This window comes from Elephantulus edwardii, unplaced genomic scaffold (assembly GCF_000299155.1).
Source record: "Elephantulus edwardii isolate Elephantulus edwardi_28Jun2011 unplaced genomic scaffold, EleEdw1.0 scaffold00113, whole genome shotgun sequence".
NCBI classification, from domain to species: Eukaryota; Metazoa; Chordata; class Mammalia; order Macroscelidea; family Macroscelididae; genus Elephantulus; species Elephantulus edwardii.
In genome coordinates this window covers 2372372-2397175 of record NW_006399863.1, presented here as the reverse complement: position 1 = coordinate 2397175, position 24804 = coordinate 2372372, and the positions used below count along the sequence as shown (strand labels likewise).

At 43.2% G+C, this 24804-nt stretch overlaps 2 protein-coding genes across 2 annotated transcripts in view; one reads left to right on the top strand and one right to left on the bottom strand.

The window, feature by feature from the left end:
• KCTD6 (potassium channel tetramerization domain containing 6) overlaps positions 1 to 5057 on the top strand; it is a 9912-nt gene extending 4855 nt beyond the window's left edge. Inside the window, exon 2 of the mRNA XM_006892194.1 lies at positions 3644 to 5057. Coding sequence (XP_006892256.1) covers positions 3644 to 4330 — 687 coding nt within the window. The 3' untranslated portion in view covers positions 4331 to 5057. The remainder of the gene's footprint in view (positions 1 to 3643) is intronic.
• A 3088-nt stretch (positions 5058 to 8145) lies between these two features.
• The window catches only part of ACOX2 (acyl-CoA oxidase 2, branched chain), a 33758-nt gene continuing 17099 nt past the window's right edge, over positions 8146 to 24804 (bottom strand). The window contains exons 12-14 of the mRNA XM_006892193.1: positions 19796 to 20013; positions 11433 to 11565; positions 8146 to 8208 (exon numbers count right to left, since the gene is read on the bottom strand). Coding sequence (XP_006892255.1) covers positions 8146 to 8208; positions 11433 to 11565; positions 19796 to 20013 — 414 coding nt within the window. The remainder of the gene's footprint in view (positions 8209 to 11432; positions 11566 to 19795; positions 20014 to 24804) is intronic.

The following is a 24804-nucleotide window of genomic DNA, read 5'->3' as shown; positions in this document are numbered from 1 at the left end:
GGAACCCAAGAGAGCTGGCCAATTTCCCCACCTGTGGGCACGCCCTTAGGTGCTCTCCCAGATAATCAGCCCCAGTAAACACAGATAAGATCCTACGGCCTTTCTTCTGCCAGGTTAGTTCCACAACAGCTCAGTTGATAGCTCCAGGTGACGGCTGGATCCAAGGTGGTGCCTTGAGCTCACAGGGCTGTGGTGTGGGCTGAGGTGCGTGGAAGCAAGGGACTAGGGGGGTAAGGAGCGCAGGGCTTGGACACTACCACCAAGAGGGGGGGTGGGGCTTGGGTCCCGCTGGTCGGGGGTCACACAGGTACGGGCTGCAGGGGGGTGTCGCACAGTGTCAGGTAGTCTTCGCTCCTCTGGAGTTCCGCGGTGGATGGCTGACTATTGCTATTCCTGGGTCTCTTCCTGGTCTGACGGCAGAACTCCGTGTCTGGAGGCGGAACTCCGTCTCTGGAGGCGGAACTCCGTCTCTGGCCCATGTGGGATTTCTATGTTCAGCTTTGTGAGGAAATGTCAAACAGCCTTCCCCAGTTGATGTATCATTTTACAGTCCTACCAACAGTACATGAGAGGTCTAATCTCTCCACATCCTCTCCAACATTTATTTTTTTGCTGTCCTGTTGAACTTTGCTACTACTACTGGGGTAAGATGGTATCTCATTGTGGTTTTGATTTGCATCTCTTATTGTGAGTCTGAGCATGTCTTCATTTATTTGTTGGCCATCTAAATGTCTTCCTTTGTGAAAAAGTCTTTCTATGTCTTTTGCCCATTTTGTGATTGTGTTATCCATCTTTTCCTTGCAGAGACCCTGTAGGATTCTGTAAACTTTCATTATGAGACCCTTGTCTGAGATTGCATTGCCAAATTTTTTTTCCCAGTGTGTAGGTTTTCTTTTTATCCTATTGGAAAAGTTTTTTATGAACACAGGGACTTAATTTTTAGAAGATCCCATTCATAGATGTTTGTGCATGAATATAATTTTTAAGGAAAAAAGTATGTGTTATTTAGACTACTTCTAAAAATTAAAGGCCAGATTGTAACAACTAAAATTTCAAAAGTAAATGAACATGCTATCAAATTATGATTTATTTTTTAGCTTGATATATTGAGTCTCTCTGGAGACTAAGGTGCGCCTGATACAGGCCATGGTCTTTGCAATCACTTGTTATACATCAGAGAGTTGGACAATGACTAGGGAAGATAGAAGGAGAATTGATGCCTTTGAGCTATGGTGCTGAAGAAAAGTATTGAATGTACCCTAGACTGCCAAGAAAACTAACAGATTCATCCTGGAGAGGGTTTTAAATCAGGCTGTTCCTTGGAGGCAAGGATTCTGGGGCTTCGTCTGACATACTTTGGATATGTTGTAAGGAGAGATAGGTCCTTGGAGAGAGACATCATGCTTGGTAAGGTGGAGGGACAGCGCAGGAGGGGAAGGCCCTCTATGAGGTGGATTGATTCAGTGACTGCGGTAATCGGGATGGGTGTGTCAGAGGCCATGTAATTGGCACAGGACAGAGCAGGGTTTAGGGCTGTTGTACATAGGGTCGCTATGAGTCGCCAACGACTCGATGGCACATAACAACAACAACAACATTGAGTAAACTGGACCTTTTAAATTGGATTTAAAAAATACTCTACACTTAGGTAGTATGGGTTACCTTTTACACTGCTAACTGGAAGTTTAACAGTTCAAATCCACTAACTGCTCTGTTGAGGGTGAACAGTCTCCTCCTGTGGAGATTTCAGTGCTGGGAGCAGGATAGAGGGTGGTGGTGGTGGTTCTTCATTGACTGGAGGGCATTGGGTATTAAAAAATAATACGTCCATGAAAAAGCTGTCAAGATTAGACTTGATAGTTCTCGCTCTCTTCTTTTTAAGTATGGTAAATATTTGCCATTTTAATTATCTTTACATGTACAGTTGAGTGGTAGACATATATTTGTCATATTCAACAATCACCATTTCTGTATTTTCCATCAGACCTGCTATATTTATTTTCAAAATAAATTTAATGATTTTCCTAAATTTTTTTTTTTTAGAGAGAAAAAAAGCCCAGGAAATTTGTAATAAGGTGCATTTCTGTTGTTGTTGCTCGGTGCCACTAAATTACCTACAATTCATAGCGACCCTATGTACAGAAGTGGTGAACCCTGCTCTATCCTGAGCCAGTCTATGACCCACCTACTCCATGACCCCAATTACTCTGTCAGTCCATCTTATCAAAGGTCTTTCTCTCCTGAGCTGTCTCTCCACACTTCCAACCATGATGTCCTTCTCCAAGGACTGGTCCCGTCTGGCCACATGGCCAAAGTATGTGAGATGCGGTTTCAAAAATCTTGCCTCCTATGTACAGCCTGCTGTCACCCTCTCTGAGATAAATCTATTTGTTCTTTTGGCAGTTATCATATGTTCATATACTATCATATCTAGCATCACAGGTCAAAAGCAGCAATTCTTATTCTGTCATCTTTGGTTATTGTCCAGTTCTCTCTGATACATAGCAAGTAATTTTGAAAATCATGGCCTGGATCAGATGCACCTTAGTCTCCAAACTGACATCATTGCTCTTCAGCACTTTTGAGAGATTCTCTGACAGAAGCCTTTTCCAGATCAATTAATCTTTTGATTTTTTTGACTGTTGGTGCCAAGAGTGTTGTTTATATTAAACTGAGTTAAGAAAAAATGAAAAATCTTTTTTAAAAAAATCAGGAAAAAATTTACCTGAATATATTCTAGTTTGGCTTTTTCCTTCCTGTTGTATATTCTAACCTGAAAGCTGTAGCTGTGGGGCCCAAACGTAAGTCACTCTACAAGTTCCTGCCTCCGTTCTTTGAGTAACTCGTTAAAGAAATGATTTTAACTTTCCCCTCTCTTCAGATTAAAAGCAAATGTTAAGTCTCTCAGTCTGGACAGGTTTATTACTGAGGAAAGTTACCTCATTATTAGCAGTGTTTGTTAGGTGGCGTCAAGTCCACTCGCTGCAGCGCCCAGTGAGAGTGTGAACAGTGGATCTGAAATCTTCCCTCTCCTGGGTCATCCTTGTCAACTCCGACATACACAAGCCCACTGTTACAGTCACCGTGTCAGTCCAGCTCCTTGGGAGTCTTTACCTTCTCTCGTTGACCTTTCCAATCATGATATTCTTTTCCTAGGACTTACCCCTCCCAACAGCATGCCTAGAATATGTGAGATGAAGCTTTATCATCCTTGCCTCCACCGACCACTGTGGCTCCACTTTCTCCAGAACATACCTGTTTGTTCTTTTGGCAGTCCACAAAATATTCAGTATTATTCTCAGACACAGAAACGAAAAGATACCAATTCTCCTGTCTGTCTTATTCATTGTCCAGCTCTCAAATGCATAGCAAGTGATTGAAAAGACCATGGCCTGAGCCAGGCACATCTTAGTCTTTAAAATGACATCATTGCTCCTCAGTACCTTGGAGAGGTCTCTGACAACAGACTTAACTAATGTAAAATGGCTTTTGCTAAATACATCATAGCGTGGAGGAATCTCTTGCTTTGCCCATTACTCTTAATGTTTAAAATTTGGCAAAATTAGGATTCAAATTTTTCATTTCAGGTGACTGATTTATTTTATTTTTTTTTTAATTTTTTTTTTTTTTTTTTTCATTTCAGATGACTGACCCGGTCACATTAAATGTAGGTGGACACTTGTATACAACGTCTCTCACCACACTGACACGTTACCCAGATTCTATGCTTGGAGCCATGTTTGGCGGAGACTTCCCCACAGCTCGAGACCCTCAAGGCAATTACTTCATTGATCGAGATGGACCTCTTTTCCGATATGTCCTCAACTTTTTAAGAACTTCAGAGTTGACTTTACCCCTGGACTTTAAGGAGTTTGATCTGCTTCGAAAAGAAGCAGATTTTTATCAGATTGAACCCTTGATTCAGTGTCTCAATGACCCTAAGCCTTTGTATCCTGTGGATACTTTTGAAGAAGTTGTGGAGTTATCCAGTACTCGGAAGCTTTCTAAGTACTCTAACCCAGTAGCTGTCATCATAACTCAATTAACCATCACCACCAAGGTCCATTCCTTACTAGAAGGCATCTCAAACTATTTTACCAAGTGGAACAAGCACATGATGGACACCAGAGACTGCCAGGTCTCCTTTACTTTCGGACCTTGTGATTATCACCAGGAAGTTTCTCTCCGGGTGCATCTGATGGAATACATTACGAAACAAGGCTTCACGATCCGCAACACGCGGGTTCATCACATGAGTGAACGGGCCAACGAGAACACGGTGGAGCACAACTGGACTTTCTGCAGGCTGGCCCGCAAGACAGACGACTGAATGCCGCCCCAGAAGCTCCTGGAAATGAACTTCCCGGGAGATGTGGAAGAGACTGGTTGGCTTTGTTTTGTTTTTTAAATCACAGTGTGGGATTTCTTTTCTTTCCTTTTTTTTTAAAAATTGTATTTATTTGAAGGAGTTGAGGTCCAGAAAGGAAGTTGTGTGCTTCAGCCAACTCCTCCACGTCTGTTCCCTTCACTCCGAGCATGCGTGTGCCTGTTCAATCTCCGGATACCTTTTTTATAAAAAGAAATTTGAAATCACTATGGTATATAATCTACCCTTTAACAGAGCCTTTTTTTTTAAATTACAGTGCTAAAATTATATCTGATTAAATGGTCCTTAACTCAACTAGACAGTTAAAAATGCAGGAATGAAAGGAAATGCTGAGTGCTCATGAAGCCTTTGAGAAAAATCAAAACATCCTGCACGGTGACTTAAGTTGCCAGACCAATAAACAGTGTTGTAATAGTAAAGGAAAACTGTTCCAATCATTTTAAAGTACTTGTTAAGTACTGCTTTTTACAGTTGTGACAACTGTTTCTTTCTATGCATATAAATCAAGCAACCAAATATCTGTAGCCATGGAAATGTCTGAATAGAAATATTTATATTGGATTCCAGATACAAAATGTCCCTGTGGTAGAACTCTTACTTTCTATGCCTGGTCCAGTATAATTCTCAAGTGTACTGTCTACCAGGAAAAGAGGTAATAAAAAAGTGAAATATGAAAATTAGGTTTGTATTTATTGGCTGTTACTATTAAAGGGGAAAATCATTTTCCTTGTCTAAAGAATGCATCGTTTTCCATTTCAGTATCTACTACTGTCTCTAGCACATTTGTAGTTGATTTCAGGGGTCTCAGTGGGATACGGGGTTGCTTACAGTTGATCAGAACTCAACAGTGCCATTTAAGCAGAAGGTAGGCATTACTGAGGTGATCTGAAGAGAGTCGCTGTATGAACACTGAACTTACAGTTGTTTTCAAATGGGACTTACGTTGGAGTTGATAGAATTTTCTTTAGTAAGCCACCAATTGATAGCTCCAGTCACCATCATGGCTGAATCCAACTTTGTACTCATAATAGGCACAGGATCAACAAATTCTTTAGCTACTTTAGTGAAATATGGAGACTCACAAATGTTTTTTTAGTGTCAAAGGTAAGTTTGTTTCTGATTAGAAGAAATGGAGGTTTTGAACCTTTGAGAAATGGGTACTTAACATTTCACCTCATTATATTTCCCATTTGAGGCACTTGATTTGATTCTGTTATCTTGGAAGTCACTCAGAGGAAGGATTGTTGTTTTCAGGTGTGGTCGAGTTGAATACGCCTCACAGTGACACTGTACACGACTGGCCTGAGCGTGTGCTGTCCTCCTGGTCTCTGACATACGTGAGCCCATTGCTTTAGCCACCCGTCTGTCTACTTCATTTTGAGCTACTTTCCCCATGACTCTTCCTGTTTGGCTAGAGCACTTTTCAGAAGGAAAGCGTGCCATTTTCTTCCCTGATTTTCCAAGAAACAGGTGGCACTTCATGGCTGTGCCCTCGGGGCAGATCATACCTGGAGAACCTAAAGTCTGTGAGGAGAGTCTGAGGTTCTCTGAAAAGTGGTTTATCTATGTCCTAAATTGCCACAACCCAATACTGAAAAAGAGGTGTCTTTAAAGAACAGAACTCTCTCCTCTGCCCAGTTCTTGGGGCTAGAAGTCCAAACTTAGGGTGTGGGAGAGGGCTGCTCTCTGCAGGGGGATTCTTTGGAGGGGAGGAGAATGTTTCAGGGAGGGGGTCCTTCAGGTGGATCTTTCAAGAGGGGGCTCCCTTGGGGGGACCCTTCAGGGGGGAATCCTTCCTGGTTTTGGTTTATATTTCAGTTTCTGATAACCGCTTGCATTTCTTATTCTCTGACTCACAGATGTCCCCTTGTCTTTTCTGCTGTATTACGAGCTCTGGTGGCATAATCCCTAAGGGATTGGGCTGTTAACCGAGAGGTCGTGCCTCTCTGCAGGCGTGAATTCATCAGTTGCTCCATGAGAGAAAGATGGGCCATCTCCACCGTGTGATTTACAACCTCTGGTAACTCACTGGAGGGTCAGCTATAAGTTGGCTGCAACTTGACAATAGTTGAGTTGAATATTACTTCTCTGTTATACCACCTACTAAGGATTAGGAGCGGGAGGGCTGGTGGCCTAGCGTTAAGAATCTGCGCTGCAGTCCTGAAGGCACGTGACTTAAATCCGCGAGCTGCCCCACGGGGGAAGGGTGGGCAAACTCCTCCTGTGCAGTTACTGCCTCTGAAAACCCCCAGAAGCATCAGCTGTGGGTCAGTTCTGACTCAGTGGTACGCGATGCACGACAAGGATTAGGACCCACTCCACTCCAGTATGACCTTCTTGAATTCAACTGTTAACCAAAGAAAAGCACTATTTCCAAACAAGTCATGTCTGGGTGAAGAGGTTAAGATTTCAACACATCAAAAAATAAAATTTCTTAGTGCATTTTTTTGAGAGAGATATATATAGTTCAATCCTTAACAAGAATGAGAACACTTGACTACAAACATTTTTTGCCCGTCGTCTGAAAATCTCCTTTCAGGTATGATAAATGATCACTACACTAGCACCCGGAAACCTCTACTAGTCCCCTTTCCACCATCTTCATACCAAAATCAGACTTCACACTTCAGTGTCATTGACAGGTGACCGTGATTTTAATACATCAGTGTGCTAATACAAGGCTATAATTTTGGAAAACCATTTCAAATTAATTGGTGGTTTACCTGAAAAATCAATCATTTATTATTGCATTAGCTAAGTGTACAGTAAAATCACTGGAGTTGAGAATAGGTACAGAAATGGAAATAATACTAGCTCTAAATTTTCAGAAGTTAAAATCTTAGGAGATTTCTTTCTGGCACCATTTAGTGGACAGAAGTTTGCATTTGGTAAATTTCCTCAGATGTATTTTATTATCTACAGGGAAATGAATGTTTATATAAGTAAACTTGGAAAAGTAGCCAGCTGAGGTGGTGGTGTGTTTTTTTTTTTTTTTTACAAATTAATTTGCTTAGTGACATTTAATTTAGAGTGTTTTATCTTGGTCGGTTGAAAGTTATGTGAAAAGTGTTGCCTTGTTATTTATAGGGACAATTTGAATCAAGTATGTGTGTTAGTGTGAAGTTTTTTTGTTGTTCTTTTTAACTACTTGTACATTTATTTTCTGTTAGTGTGAAGTTTTAAGGTAATTTCCGTTGTGGAAGATTTGATTTTTAAAAATTCGTGTTAGTCTGCATGGTTAGGGCCCTAATAATCATTATTATTAAAATTATATTTTAATTATACTTAGTTATAATTAAACTACCAAGAGGTAGTTAGGGAGGAGAGAGAGCTTGTGTGTGCAAGTGTGTATTCATTGAAGTCCTAGAATCTGTATATGCTAAAGACAGACATAGACTAATTAGAGTCTGTTAACTTTCGCTAGATTTAAAGCAAAGAAACTTAGTATTCAACAAAATAGGTACTGCAAATGGGTAGTGATACTGTTTTATTGTGGAGGATAATGAATATTGTGTGACCATTGACCAACAAATACTCACTCTTGCTTTTTCCTCCTGGATTAGTTTGAAGTGACAGATGTTATAATTTTATTTTTAAATACTTCAGAATATACCTTCAAAAGATAAAGACTCTCTTTAAAAACACACACACACATACACACATACAGTGTAATTTTAAAATATAATTTTATATATATTGGCATAGTACTATTTTCACATAGTGTTGCTGTTTGGCTCTTGAACACTGTTGGTTCTTTCTTATAACTTGGCTCTCCGATTTTGTAATAGTGGTTTTAAATACTTCTCATAGGCAGAATTTTCCTGTGTGCAGAAAGAAATGCATTATTAACATGGAATATTTCTGTGAGAATTAATGACATTTACTTTCAAATTAAGCTTTTAGCTCCAAAAAGTAACATTGCGTAAGTTCCTTAATTTTCAAAATTATTTTTAAAATTCACTTTGTGTGAACATATGGAGAAACATTTTTTCCAAAGGGCATCCTTCCTTGTCTCATGCGGATTTTAGATTGTGAATGCAGGTGGCCAATTAAAAAACAAAACAAACACCATAACACAGTGTATCGATCATTTGCTTTTGGCTTGTGGGGCACTTCTCTCTCTGTAGAGTTGCTGTGAGGAGGAATTTGATTTGAATGCAGTGGGCTTGGGAATTTAATAAGAATAAAAGGGTTGACTCTTAGAGGCCCTTGGAAATTGAACACTTACCACAAAGCCAGGATGGATTGGGTAAGCAGTATTTTATGTCAAAGAGATGATCTCCATTTTACTCTCACTCAGTGTCTGAATTCTTCCCTCCCTAGCTCTCGCTTTATTTTTTATAGTATTTATTAATTTCTCCATCTAATCTATGACACTGGAAGCTCCTTGAAACAGGGACTGTGTTCTTTTGTCCTCCACTGTACCCCAAGTACCCAGGCCACTTTCTGTGCTTGGCATGACTGAATGAATGACTCAGATGTGTTAGGCCCAGCTAGCTGCCAGGACAAACTCCTACAATTGAATAGTTGGGAGGACATAAGGTTCTTATTTTGAAATTATACCCAGTGGTTCCTTGACTCTTTGAGTTGATAGGAAATTACTTAAAGATGAATTTACATCGGGAGGGAGGAGAAGCTGTTTGCAGCTCACGATGGAGAAAATGGCTTGAAATAGCATCCAGCTCAGGAGAAAAGGCAGCTATCATGGCTGAGGGCATCATCTTATCTGGAGATAAATCTCAACATGTAACTCATCTCAGGCACAAGAGACTGCTATGACCCTTATCTAAACATAGCCTTTTTCTTGTCATGAAGAAGATGAGGGAAATATATTCCCAGTTGCATTTTTGTCTACAAGACATGCTTCAGTGTAACAATGTTTTATTTGAGATAACCCTTTTCCTTCTAATGCAAATGAGGGGAAGTCTCTGAATGCATCTTCACAATCATGTAAAGCAGGTTAGAAAAACTGCCTCTAAAAGTGCTTTTTTGGTGATGGAGCGAGGAATGTGTTGAGAAATCAAGAGTGCCATTTAACGGCCTAGAACAGTTCTCCAAGGTCATTGATAACTACACATTCTTAACTTGCGGCATTGCTGTGCCTGTCACCTTTTTAGCAAGGTGTGGTATACACTGAAGGAGTCCCACAGCTCCACAGCCGGCGCTCAGCTGTTAACCGAACGGTTCACACCCAGGCAGTGACTCTGGCACAAAGACCTGGTGGTCTCCTTCCGTGCAGATTATATCTAGCAGAGAACCCTGAGGGACACTCCACTCTGTCGCAGGAGGTCACTGTGAGTCTCAATTGACAACTGTAAGCTAGGATCTTGAGCATCTACAGCATATTATATGCAGCAAGTTCCTCCTCCTCACTGTGAAGGCCATAATCCCATGCTCATCTATCCTTTAAACTAGTGTCTGCTCTTGGACAGATCCTGGAATTAGGAAGGAGAGCCCACCATCCCTTCCACCAGGCTAGAGGAAAGAGAGAGAGGTAAGTGAATGAAGTGAAGGGCACCAGTGGTTTGCCAGATCCTGTTGATGCTGTGGGTTAATCTGTCCCTCATTTACCCGAATCTTTAGATATTAGAGAGTAAAGCTTCATTCAGTACGGGGGGTTGAAATCCAAGAATTGGAATGCTTCTTGGTGTAGCTAGTAAAACACACTTGAGCTGTATGCTGTAGCATTTCTCAGCATGTATTTGAGTAGGATAGGCCCTGGGAGCACCAGAGGGCAGACTTTTACTTTAGATCCCAGGAGCTAAAGTAGACAGGGAAAACTGCTGTTATTTTTATACCATGATTTAACTGTTAAAAGGAGAAAGATCTAATCATTTAAAAAATAATGCGTCTGAAAGATCTTGACCACACTAAGCAGAGACATGCCACGCCTTCTCTAGGTAACTGTTTATATTGTTGAGGTTAAAGTATGTCTTTTAGGAGATAGAGAATGACCGTAATGAATTAGTTTCTCCCCATTTTAGGAGTAACTGGTTGTGACACAACTTTAGATAACCATTTTAATTAAGCTATAAGGTGTGACAGAATGCACATTGTTAAGAGTGAATCTAACACCATGCTACGTGTGAATGAAAGCCCTAGAGTTGCCAATCTGATGAGGTGTTAAGATACCTTTTCTGAAATTTGGCTGAAGAGGTAAAAAAGTTAAGTTGCAAACACATTTGCTTTGTAGAACTTAACCTATTGTGTACCTATAGGTTGTCTTTGTTCTGATCATTATATTAAATTTGCATTACATATTCTAAATTCTAAGCACAGTTTATTTCCTCACTCTCATTGACATTTGTCACTCTTCCCAGTGAAGCTCACAGCGGAAAGCCTGGGACTCTGACCCCAAACTGTTTGGATTGTGGGAGCTCCCCTTCCCCCACTCTCCCTCATTTAATGATATAGAGTCTTGGTATTATCTCCTGGGACAGCGGGGACCTCACCATAACCCTTGTATTGTTATTTTTATGGCTTTGCTGGGCTAGTGAGGGCTGTGCTACAGCCTTCTTTGTTACTGGCATTGTGTCCCTCGGAGTAAAGGGGAGGGAGGTCCGTAGTGGGCAGTCAGGTCTGAGAGAGATGCCCCCACAGCCCCCCACCCTCAAGCAAGCTATCACTTCTGAATGTTCCCTTATGTCTACGCAAAAGCAAGCTAAAAGGCTGAAAATGAGATGGTTAAATCACCGCAGTGATTTATCTTCTTATTTTTGTTACTTAAAAGCCAGTTCACGGCTTTGAGTGTGTAAGCCCTTGGGTATGTTGAGCCGTGATTTAGAGCTTGGGGCTTCCTCCTAATTCCCTTTACCAAGTTCCAAGCAGTCCATTTTGCCGACTGCAGTCTAGGCTCAGAACTCCTGCCAAGCCACATCCCCGCTCCTGGTTTCTTTTATGTATTTGCTAAAAATATTTTAAACAGACATACTATGCCAAGTGATTTTCAACCTAATGGAAATCAATTAAAGTGGGGAAACATGGATGTGTGTTCACCGCTGGTTCTCTTCTCTTAAATAATTTATAATAAATTGCACTCAACTACCTGAGTATTGGTTGGCGACCTCTGAGCCCACTCGAACAGACGTTCATAGACATTTCCATCATAACAGCCAAGTGCTGAATTTAAACTCTGATCAGTGAAGTCAAAAGCATCGGTTAACAAGATGGCGTCCTTCCTGAGAAAATAAGATTGTGTGAGATTTCCATTATGGCTCTAATTACTATGTAATGGTGAATAATGACACCCAGTAATTTGCATTACTCACTTTTCCAACAATCAAGCTTTATTTATTTTAGGGTTTTTTTGTTCTTTAAAAAAATTTTATATTGGTTTGCATACACAATTCAGATTCATTGTGTTTCATTCACATATGAGGCTGGAGAGCATTATACTGAGTGAACTAATTCTGTCTCGTAAGGACAAATACTGCATAAGACCATTAGCATAAAATGGGAAGGATAAGATAACTAGTATGATGTGGATGAAAGTCCGAAAGAGGAAGGGAGGGGAGCAAGGAGCTGGGGGGTGGGGCGGTTGGGAATCACGAGGTCACTGGAATTTGGTGGGTGGAGGGAGGGGGTGAAGGAATTAGTAAAGTTCTATAGGAGACCTGAAAAGAAGGGGTTATAGTAGGCATAGCTCAATTGTGATTAAGTTTCTAAAACAATACATGGTTAATTAAGATATGAAGCAGTGTGAATGAAGGAATGTGTGAGAAACAATATTTTAGGTCTTTACTACTTTATCCATTATATATGCATACTATAAAGAGTCAGGTAGTTCTCTAAGGCTTGTTATTTTAAAAACAGCATATCCTTAGACAGCAAAAGTAAACATTATTATATACATAAACCTACATTATCACTAATAACAATCTTAAAGTGGATACGCAGGCAGGCAGGCAGGAGGGTCAGACGCGGGCAGGTGAAGGGACAACACCTCAACCATACACAGGTTTGGCAGATGATCCTACGTGCCTATTTGTGTGCTCTGCATACAGCTGTGAATTTAGCAGGGCCAACAGGCAGCAAAGTGATGCAAGCTTCTTAATCCTAACCAAACAGCCTGGAGCAATAAGTTGCAGATTCTGGGTCCTTGGGTCTAAAGGAACATCAAGGTCAGCTGTGTTAACAGCTCCCAAAGACAATGTTCTGCATTCTACTTTGGTAAGTAGAGACCAGGATCTCAAAAGCTTGTATGCCGTCATCTAAGGTGACTCTGTCCAGAACACGGAAGGGGAGCAAAGATGCATAGAAAAGTTTGGTCTAAATGACAAATAGAACCTTAGCCATGAACCTTAACCTCCACAACCCTGAGATGAGAAGAACTCGTGTTGCCTGGCTACCATTTCTGACCAATCTAAAATGATCACAGTAGAGGGTCATGGACTAGGTAGGAGCAAAATGTGGAACAAAACCCAAAGGCGTAAAAATGGCCAGGTTTGCGGGTCTAACAAAGGCTGGTGGAACCCCCTGACACTATAATCCTCCATCACTCTTTGAGTCTGGAGCTGAACTCACTCTTGTAGCTCAACTTTCAGCCTCACAACAGACATCTAAGGTGAACATCAGGGAAGTGCTGTAGGGGTTAAGCTGACCCAGGCAGGCAGGAGCTGCCTGGGTTAAGACAAAGCAAACCCCCTGCGTGATATTGCAAGACCTTGATTCTCCCGCTGATATGGATGTGGTTATGGAAACAGGGAACGTCAGCAAATAGGAGACAGAAAATACATCTTGGACTCCATTTAACATATTTTATTGCAATGAAAGGGAGCACTGGTGGCCTAGTAGCAAGTAGATGCTCTGCAATCCCAAAGGCATGTGGTTTGAATCCACCAGCTGCTCTGTGGGAGAAGGATGGGCAGTCTCTTCCCATGCCATTCTCTGAAAACGCACTGAAGGGTTAGCTGTGGGTCAGTGCTGACTCGACGGTACACAACAACAACAGGTAATGAGAAACTTCTCAATAAAAGCAATGAGGACTACAGGTCATGATCATTCTGAGTGCCCAGCACTTTCCTGCTGGTCAGAGCAGAGTGACAAGGTGCACCTTGGAACAGTCAACCAGCCAAGAAGAGAAGGGAAGGATCTAACCGGGGGTAAAGCTCAGGAACCACAGAGGGATGGGACAGAAGAGTGAACAGAAATAAGAACCATGGGATGCAGCTGGAAGCGTGTCGTTACAACGTGGGGACTGTAATTAAAGTAACAAATTTGAACGAAAGTTAAAATCCAGTATATCCTTGTTTCAGACTTTCAGCTGATTATTTTCCCCATTTACCCAAATGTCTCTAAATATTTTATATTTATATGCTGCTTTTGGTTTTCTGCTTTCAGGTATCAACTCTCCATTTTGAAAGGCAATGACTGATTTCTCCAGTAGGATAGACTCTGGCCCCCTTGCCTTAGTGGGGTGGTGTGGGGGGCATCTTCCTATTGGCTCTGCTGCTTTCCAATGGAGTTACACATTTGACTAGAAACGGTGTTTTTATTATTACGACCTTATGTATCCCGTTCACAGCTGGGCCATCCCCGCCTCACTTCTGTTGCTGTGCTCTCCCCCTGCGCTCACTGTTTCTCTCCCCGCCACTATCCTGTTGTAAGACACAGTGATTTTATTGTCTGTGTGGATGTTCCATCGAAATCTTGGCCTCAGTTCTCTGAATCTGTCCCACTAATTCTGCTCTGCACACACTCTCCCTCCCTCCCTGTTAAGATCACACACTAAAATCTTGTCATCAACACCTGCAATGTGTCTGTAATCCCAGCCGTGCTCTTTTTACTACCCGTCTGTCTAAAAGGAAGAACCTGGTTGCTCAGTGGTTAAGCACTCACCTGCCAGCAGAAGGAAACCCTTTCTAACCCCCCACCAGCTTGGAGAGAGGAGGCTGTGGCCGTTCTGTTCGCGCACACAGGGGCACGATGAGTCGGAACCAGCCCGGAGGAGACAGGCTCTAGAAATCTGTCTGGTGTACTCTTTCCACTGTTTCGGCTTTTCTAATTCTTTAGTACAAATTATGTTTTTGTTTGAACCTGTTACAATAAGTAACAGAAACTGAACCTAAATCTATTCTACAGCAACACTGGAGGGGATGTTTACATTCTTAGGAACCTTTTATTAAACTTTTAATCCTTGGGGGAAAATATGTAAATAAAAGAAATGTTTAAAAAGGGTTTCATTTTAAAAAGCTTTTATATTTTTTAAGGCTTTCATTCCTTTTAGCAAAAGCTGTAAAATATAGTATGTGAGTAATGGTTTACACTTTCCCTAACCGATTTCACAAAGCATCTGAGGTGACTGACATACTGCACCTAATTTAATTTTTTCTTGATGACCGCTAATCATCATTCTAAGGTGCTTGGATATGTTGTTGTTAGCTGCTGTCAAATCAGCTCCTTCTCGTATGAAAACCCTGTGTACAACAAATCAAGTCCTGCCTCATACAGGGCTGTGTACAACTTTTTGACTTAATGGCATGGCCACTTATTTTAATGCCCCCCCCACCCCTGCATCCCTCTTGTGTTCTCATTTTTGTTCTTATCCAGCTGAAATGTCATTGTCTATAATATTCATTCCCTTAAAATTTCAACTTTTTTTTTACTTTGTCATACCTGTTTAATGAACACTATAATATATTCTATTTCCCCCATCAACTTTGTGCCTCCACCTTAATATATAACTGGGAGAAAACAACCTTATAATTATAGGGTTCAAGTAAGCTTTCCCCTCTTGCCGACTGGAGAAAGTTGTTCAAGGACTCGTGCCTCTTCTACACAACATCACATCCATTCTCCTTTCTACAGAGTCATGGCCACCGATATAAAAACATGCTGTCCTTTCTCCCATCTGGAAAACAGGCCTGCGAGACTCTTCCTCCTCCATCATCCATGCTATACCTTGGCTCTCCTTTTATGACATAATTCATTTATGTTTATAATTTCCAGTTCTACTTGTGACCTGGACCAATTCACGTTTTCATTCCCATCACTTGAGTGACACGGTCATGGCTACCTCCTCGACCTCCCAATCGCTGCACCTGGGAGTGTCTCAAGACACTGCACTTCTTGCACGTGCTCCTTGTGACAGCATCCAACCTTGTGGCTTTAAATCCCACACGCATAAGTCAATGACTTCCAAATGCATCTCCAGTCTCCCCTACTTGCTTACCTGACAGGTGAACTTGGATTTCTAACGGGCTCTTCAGACGTCACTCCAAAAGCCTCCTGGTCTTCTTGCCCATCTTGTGCCTCCTCTGACCATCCCCACTTCTAGCCAATGACCACTCTGCCCACTGGACAGAACACTTCTCTACTTTCAAAATTCATCCAACTTTCAGCTACTTCCCACCAAATTGAGTGCTGTCCCCAGGCCAGTCTGCCGTGATTTCTCACTGGACGCTTGCACCAGTCCCCTGACTGACCTCCTTGTTTTTCACTCTGGGTCCCCTCCCGGCCTGTTGTTACTAAGAGGACAGGAGTGATTGGCTCAGCACATACACTAAGTTACTCCAGGTTCTGGCTGATGCTCAAAGCCCTCCCATTCTCACACGAAGTAAAAGCCAAAGTCTTAAGTCTTTGCAGCGACTGTCCCCTTCCCCCTCCTTGTGTGCCTCTAACTCTCTGACCTCTGTCCCGATTCCGCACCTCAGTCACCCACCCCGGGTTTGAGGTCTCCTCCTCAGACACAGCCAAGCACATTCTGGCCTCCGACACCTGTATTTCTTTTCTGCCTGGAATACTCCGTCCCCAGCCAGCCACCTGGCCCCCTTACCTCTTTGAGGTTTTCCCTGGAATGTCACTTCCCAGGAGGACCTGTTTAAAGTGACACCCTCCCCTCCACATTCCTCAGCCCCTTCCCTGTTATCCTTTCCCAGAGCACTGACCACCTCCCCTACTTCACAGTCTACTACTGTGTGTCCATGCCTGTCTCTGCAATTATTCGTAGCCTTTCTCAGACAGACATAGCCTTCAGTTTAGAATATTTCCTTCAGTTCTTTGGTTAAGAATTTGCTGCTCTCTGCTCTCACCGTCTTTCTTTTCCCCTAGACCGTTACTGTCCCCTTGACTGTGACTCCCTGTGGCCTCAGGTATGCCAGAGGAGAATCGTGCTGACAGGACTTTCAGTGGCTTATTTTTAGCAAGGAGGTAGATAGCCAGAACTTTCTCTTGAGGGGTTCAAACCTCCAGCGTTAAGGAATGCATTAACTATATGCACCACTAGGGGACAATGGTCTTTTTCTAGACATTTTTTCTTTTCCAGATGATGGACAGCTATAATTTATCCACTTGTCTCCTCCTCCACTCCATTTTTATCTCCTGTGAGATTTCTGCAACTTCATTGTCCAACCTTCAGCCAAGTTTCCCCATATCTACTTTTGTTTCTAAGATTTCAGAGATATTCTGGTTTGGTGGCTGCAACATCTCCATCATTATAGTAACAAGTACCACCTGCCTCCAGGGCCCCTGTTGCCACCTCCAGGGCCCCTGTTTCCTCCGAGTCACATTGTTCTTGCTTGTTTTGGTCTCTGTCTTTTATGCTGAATGCTCCTCTCAGATGTTTGGGGATCCCTGAGTGTCAGCTGTGGGAGGCCTGTGGATGTGCTGCTGGTCACTGTGGGCTGCACTGTGAGGACCACTGAGGGACCCTGTGGTCAGTCAGTGTCTTTAACTCCTTCCCTTTGGAGTATTCAGATTCTTTGTAGAGGGGTCATCGGACCTTCCTACAGGGCACTAGCCTGGTGGACGCAAGTAGTTAGGGAACGGGCAGGAGAAGGGCTGCGGGAAGGAGGTGCCAGCATTTGGCCCATTAAGGCTTCTTCAAGCTCATCCTTAGGGCTACCTGATGCTCCTCAGCCCACAGACCCTCTCTTTAACCTTACACCAGGGAGGGTTTGGAGAAAGACTTAATTACCACAGAGAAGGGAAGTGGGCAATCCAATTCCTTATATAGACTTTGAGCCAGTCTCTGTCAGTGTCTGTCTCTCTATCTGTCTGTCTCTCTCTCTCTCACACACACACACACACACACACACGCCAGGCCCCAGGTTCCAGGCACGGTTGATTTGAGTTCTCTTGTGTAACCTGTTTGCTCCTGGGCTTTCCCCATTTCTGGTGCAGGATCTTCTTTTCTCAAGTCTAAGTCACTTACTACAGGTCATTCCTTCTAATTTTCACATTTCCACTCCTGTTGTCCTTGTCTCAGTGGGCGCAGACCTTTTTAAGAACAGTAATCCATTTGCTACTGTTTACTAAGGGTTTTGAGAGTGAACAGAAGTAAACGTGTAAGTTCAAACTGCCACCTTGACCTGAAAGTCCCCAACTGAGACTATTGGTCCACTTAAATAATGTAAAATCACCTGGGTCAGTTAATTAACATCATACAGGGAGCTGCTTCTTGCTGTCACCAAGAATAGTATGACGTCTCAGAAATCTGACAGAGGGAATGAATAATCAAGGCCGGGACTGTAACACAGAGCCATGAAGAGTGGAACCTGCTACATAACTGATGACTGCTGTCAGGCGGCCTCTTAGGAACTGTAACATCCCTAAATCAGTCTGTCTGTGGGTTTGAGGCATGTGTGAGTTGCCAGTGTGTATAAGTGCAGTCTGTCTTGAATTTTCACGTCTCTGGAGCCAGGACGGACATTGAAGTGCTATTGTTGGTAAAAGAATTATGCCTTTGTGGGGTTAAGGCGATCTGTGTTTCATTATCACTGTTAATCAGGGCTGCACAAACTTTATTTTCTTCATATGATTTTTTGGGTTTTTTTTAATTATTAAATTTTATTAATTTTAATGAACATTTACAGAGATTTTGGGTTTTCATTCATTCATTGTTGCACTCTTCATATGGTTTTTGGGTTTTTTAAATTATTAAATTTTATTAATTTTAATGAACATTTACAGAGATTTTGGGTTTTCATTCATTCATTGTTGCACTCTTCATATGGTTTTAAATGCCATGTGGTTCAGACAGTCCGACCCACTTGAGCATGAATTGAGCAATACTTAATTATGTTCATTAATGTAGTTTCCATTATTGAATTCTTAATTTCTATGAGGAACGTTTAATACCAGGAGTTTCACATCAAGTGCCCTTTTGACCATTTTTAATTATTTAATTAAACTAAGTTACTGGTAGATAAAAGCTCTTCGTTGTTTTTGCAAAGTCATAAATGGTACAAAAGATGATATCTCCATTTTTTAAAAGAATTTTTATATTCCCCCTTTTATTCTCTTAGCTCTATTGATAATAAATAGTATTGGAACTTCTGGAGAAAAGTTTCTCTCTGTCTCTCATACACACACGGAGCCCACAATTGAGGCATCGTTTTTTGCCCAGTGGGGTTTCAAAAAACCCCCACAGTGTTCTTATGCCAACATTTCTGTATTTACAGTCTATAGTGCATATCTGTTCTTCCAGTACTCTGGTCACAAACAGGCTTTGGTTTTGATCTGCTTTTAAAGTAATCATCTCGACTGTATATGAAATAAACAGGATGGAAGCAAAGTAGTTAATATTTCATAACCCTAAATTGCATTGCATTTATGGAGCATTTTGAACTATATTACTGTCTCACAAATCAATGTATAACTTGTAGTGTTTTTTTTTTTAATTTCATCTTGAAGTGGATGGAAGATGAAATCGTGTCTACTAAACTTGCTAAGAGTTTGCTTAAGCACATTCAACAAAGGCAGAGCTGTGCTGGAAATGAACACACAGGCGAAGAGCACACTCTGGGCTCAGACAGGTGTGAGGTTGTAACACACTTTCCCTCTTGGCTAATTGTGTGACTCTGAGTAAGTTACTTAACTCCCATAAGCCTGAATTTCCTGCCTGGTAAAATTGGGCAATTAACGACCCGCACTTCAAAGGGCTGTGAGGATTAAATGAGATGATGTATGTAAAAGTTTGTGGCACAATGCTTCCCACACTGTAAGTGCTCCTTAAATATTAGCCCTGATTAAGAGTGCTGTTGTTTGATACATTGGAAGGTCAGCTTGAGTCAGAACTAACTGAATGACATTGGTAAGAGATGTTAAAACACATCTTTTTATCAGTTTTAAAAATAAAGAATCTAAACGAGGGGGAAAAGAGTGCTGTTGTTAAGGTGTAGCTTAGATATTTTTCCTATTTCTGTGACAGTGTTGAAGAGTTCACCTGAGGTAGCTAGAGGATTTATTCTTAAGCATTAATATTTCCAAGATTTCTCCCGCAGTCATTTTTAACGAGCCCACCACTTTATTCCTACCTAACGCTAGAGTTGGGCTGTTGCTTCCTGGGCTGTTGCTGCTATGGCCAGACCTCACTGGGCCGGGTTTGGGAGCTCTAAGGTTTGGAATGTGAAGCGCCCTGCAAACAAAGGTCTCTGGACTCCCTTCTGAAGGCTGACCCTGGAGACTCACCGGATCAGGTGGAGCAGGTCCAGGTAGGCTGCTCTCGCCATGTCTGCCTGGGCCCCAGACAGGAAGCCGTCATGGAGAAAGTCACCCGCGTTGGTCATGATGCAGTGCAAGGCGTAGAGGTTACAGAGGCGCTTGAGCACCTGCTGAATCGCTGGCTCGTTTCTCAGCTCATCCAGCACTTGTGTAAAGCTCTTCACGATGTTGTAGTAGCAGTGTGCCTACAGGGACACAAAGAAAGGTGCATGAGCCTCTCCTTTCTGACTTCCAGCCTCGGCGGTGACTCTGGAGATGGCAAAACTGTTGCAATGAGCTTGCTGCGGCCATGTGTCTCCCAGAAGCTGTTTCTTCTCATTCCCCATGGGTCTTGGGGATGGTATACATGGGTGTGTGTGTGTGTGTGTGTGTGAGAGAGAGAGAGAGAGAGAGACAGAGAAGTGCTGGTGGGCTCAGGAACTAGGTCCTTGTTCTGTGGAGAGAATGAATACTGGAGGCTGCTCTGGGCAAAGTGGAGCGCAGCAGTACTTTTCTCAAGAAAACAGCTATTTGCTGCCACGTTCGGGGCAGTGTGTATGTGTGTGAGCTTGTGCAAGGGAGTCACTTGCAGTGAGAGAAGTGGTTCAAGACACATACAGAAACGATCCCAGCTGGGTCAGAGCCTACCTATTAATTTTATTTATTTATTTTTATTTTTGTGTGAGTGTACCGTCAAATCGGATCTGACTGGTACAGGAGGAGATTGTCCCTCCTTCCTCAGCAGAGCATCTGGTGGATTCGAACCGTGCGCCTCTGGGATTGTAATTGCAGCTCCTTGCCACTAGGCCACCAGAGCTCCAGAGCCTACCTATTAAGCGAAGCTGTGTTTAGCTCACCTGTGATGGCTCTGCTAGGTGTTAAAATAGCACTTAGATACAGGGTAACTGTGCATTAGAACAGACCCATGGCACACAAGCACAGCAGGCTGCTAAGTGAGCCCCCTCTGCCATCTGGGCACCAGTGCTGCCACATCCAGGAGGATGCTTCTTTTCAGTGTACAGTGCTTCCTGATTGGCTGAAGCTCCAGCCTTCCGGGTTGTTAATGGTTTTGACTACCTCGGTCCCTCTCACACCTGAAATGAGTGTGCACTGCTGTTTTATCAGTGGGGTGTAAGAGTTCCATGAAGGAATCAGGAGAATACAAAGCAGTGCTTCTCCAAGTTTTATCTACACACAGATCACCCAGGAAGCTTACCAAAATGCAGATTTCAGGGCGAGGCCCACGCATGTGCATTTTCTAAGTTTTCCAGTGATGTTCATACTACTAGTAGTGACTTAAGTAGCAAGGCTTTGAGTTCAATTCAAGGGTTTTGGGGGGGTTATAGGAGTTCACGGGGGGACAGGTGAGGGGGGAGAGGTCATTTCAGGCAGGGGACTGTGCACCAACTGCACTTTGAGGAAGTTGCAAGCCCGTCGGAGATGCTGAGGTGCTGTGGGGGATGGTGGGGGTTAGAAGGATGGTAGCACCTCCAATCAGAGAGGATGTTGCTGTTGTTATGTGCCGTCGACTTGCTTGTGACTCCTAGTGACCCTATGTACAACAGCCTAAACTCTGCTCTGTCCTGTGCCAATCACACCGTATCCGATACACCCATCCCGATTACCGCAGTCACTGAATCAATCTCCCTCATAGAGGGCCTTTCCCTTCTGTGCTGTCCCTCAAGCATGATGTCCTTCTCCAAGGACCGGTCTCTCCTCACAACATGTCCAAAGTATGTTAGATGGAGCCTCAGAATCCTTGCCTCCAAGAAGCCACTCGGTTTAACCCTTTCTAGGATGAATCTGTTTGTTTTCCTAGCAGTCCATGGTACATTCAATACTCTTCTCCAGCACCACAGCTCAAAGGCATCAATTCTTCTTCTATCCTCTTTGGTCATTGTCCAACTCTCTGACGCATAACAAGTGGTTGCAAAGACCATGGCCTGTACCAGATGCACCTTAGTCTCCAGAGAGACACCATTGTTCTTCAGTACTTTGGAGAGGTCCCTAATAGCAGACTTTCCCATGGCAATACACCTTTTAATTTCCTGACTACTGGTGCCAAGAGTGTTGACTGTGGAGCCGAGCAAACTAAAGCTGTGAACAATCTCAATCTCTTCACCATCCATCCTGATGCTGCCAATTGGCCCAATTGTTTTATTGACAATGAGCCTCATTCCATATTGGAGGTTGGGACCTTCTAAGAATCAAATCCCTAGGCACATCAGAAAACTTCTCCAACAGGGTAAAAAGGGAAGCTACAGACTCGGAAAAAAATATTTTTGTAATGATATGTCAGATAAGGGACTTATATTTAGAATTTATAGAATGCTCGATCACCACAAGAAGATAAAGGTAAACAATCCAATCACAAAACGGGCACAGTATATGAACAGATACTTCACCAAAAGAAGACATTCAGATGGTGAATGAACAGATGAAGAAATGTTAAAAATCCCTAGCTCTAAGAGAGATGCAAATCAAAACAACTATGAGATATCATCTCATCCCAGTATCAAGAACAAAATTCAACAGAGCAGCAAACAACAAATGCTGGTGAGGTTGTGGAGAAACTAGAACTGTTATTCACTGTTGGTGGGAGTGTAAAATGGTGCAACCACTATGGAAGGCTGTATGGTGCTTTCTCAAGAAGTTGGAAATAGAAATACCATTTGACCCAGCAATTCTACTACTGGGATTATACCCTAAAGAAGCCAGAACTGCCATCCCAGCAGATATATGCACACCCATGTTTATTGCAACAATAGCAAAGAGTTGAAAACAACCCAAGTGCCCATCAACAAACGAATGGCTAGAGAAGCTGTGGTATATTCACACAGTGGAATACTATGCAGCATCAAAAAACAAGAAACTCATGAAATATTATACAAAGTGGGTGACCTGGATGACATTATGTCGAATGAAATATCTTAGTCACAAAAGGACAAATACTGCATACTGTCACTGTTATAAAAGAGGACTGACATCAGGGTTGGGGGGGAAAGGGGATAAATAATGTACACTGCATTGAAACAGATGAGGGAAAGACTGCTTAAAAGGAATATATGATTAGGTATTATTTGCATAACAACAGTCCAGAACAAGAGCTGCATAGTAAAGTGGACTGAGGAGTGGGGAAATTGTACAACAATGAAAGATTTTTTTTTTCCCAAAGAGAAAAGCGAACTGGGTGGCAGTGAGGAAAATGTGCAACAATGAATGATTGAAAAAGTCAATAAATTTTTTTAAAAAAAGAAGGATGATAGCCAGAGCCCAGACCAATGAAAGGCCTTGGAGGACACTGTCAGGTTTATACTGGGGTTGGGGGACTGTCAGGATGTTGAACCAGCCAGTGACCTGGTCAGGCTTCTCACTTGGAAAGAACCTGCTTTTCTCAGGGAGACCTGCCACTCCACCACTCCGGCACCAGGGGCTGGGTGTGCAGCAAGTGTGTGGGGAAGGGGGAGACGTACACTGCAGTCCCTGTTGGGCCAAGCGGCCCTTGGTGCTAAAACTGGATGCCTCCTCCTCTCACCAAGGCCCACTTCCCTCTGCTGATGTGAGGGCCACATAGGACTCAAGGCCCTGGGCGGAAGACTGAGAGCCTGATCTGTCTTGGGAATCACAATGAGGATCAGAGGAAGAGAGTGTCTCTGGGTTTGAGGAGAAGGCTGAGGCAGACCCTAGTGTCAAAGAATGGAGAAAGATCTGGTGTGAAAAACAATGTGTATGATCTCTGTAAGTAAACCATTTTTTTTAAAGACACCAAATTAAAAAAAACAACAAACCCAAAACAAAACCCAAACCAAACAACCCTAGTGTCACTTTCTGGGCACAAGGAGCTGTCGAAGAGAACTAAGGCTTCAACTCCTGCCTCCCACTTAATTCTGGGGTGCTGGTAGGCGGTCAGTGGGCTGTAAGCAGTTTAGTCTGCAGGATCACACTATCTCAAGGGTTATTGTTATTAGTCCCATCTTGCAGACAAGAAGACAGAGGCTCAGAGAGATTACATTTCTTGCCCACAGTCACTGGTAAGTGGTAGTGCCACTCCTGAGCCCAGGGCAAACCAGCCTAAGTAAGTCACTAGAGACTGAGGCTGGATTATAATGAGGTCCAGCATTGGCTCCAGTGATCCGTTCCCTGGGTGGGGCCTGAGATAATAGGACCAGAGCATTTCTGAGCCAGAAGGACCCTTCCAGGACAGTTATAGTCCAGAGAGGAGAAGGGGCTGCCTGGGGTCACACAGCCTGTCACACTACGTGGAATCAGAACTTGGCTCAGGTCTCCCGTGTCCAGCCCTCCACACGGTACCCCCATCTGGATCTCTGTCCCTCTCTGCTTGTACGTTAGTGTCCTTCAGGTGAGACCTTATTGGGTGCTTTTGGCATGGCAGATGGCTCCCCAGGGTACAAGAAAGTACAGAATGCCCCTCAAATCCACTCTGGCCTCGGAGACTCAGCATGGACATCAGCACCCCAGGAGCCGGTGGGGACTTTGGTTGTCACCCCGAGGCTGTCTGAGCTGCTAGCCCTAGGTGCCCTCCTGCCTGGGGCCCAGTCACTCACCATCTGCCATGGCTCCCCAGGGCTGGGCCTGCTGCGGTGTGTGGGCAAGGGTCAAAATGCAGCAGTTTCCTAGCTCCAGGATCGAACAATTCTGAGTTCTGTTTCCCTGCTCTTGAAATGGACACATCTCAGAGTTGTGTGTGTTAAATGAAGTCATGAACTGAGGCGGGGCACTGGGTGGATAGCGGCTGAATAATTAGAGACAGTTACTTTTCTGGTGAGAGGGCAGCGGTGACTACCCCCACCCCCACCCCCACCCCCCAACAAGACCCTGGTGTAGCGCAGAGGGCACCAGTCAGGCCCTCACCGCCGAAGTGCTGTGGTGCCATCACCAGGTGGCGCTCCTGCCCAGCCTGACCCTCTGAAAGGAGTCCTGGTGGGACAAGGCTGCACTGTGTCAGCCTGAGGCCTGGGAGTTGGGATTCCAGCTGT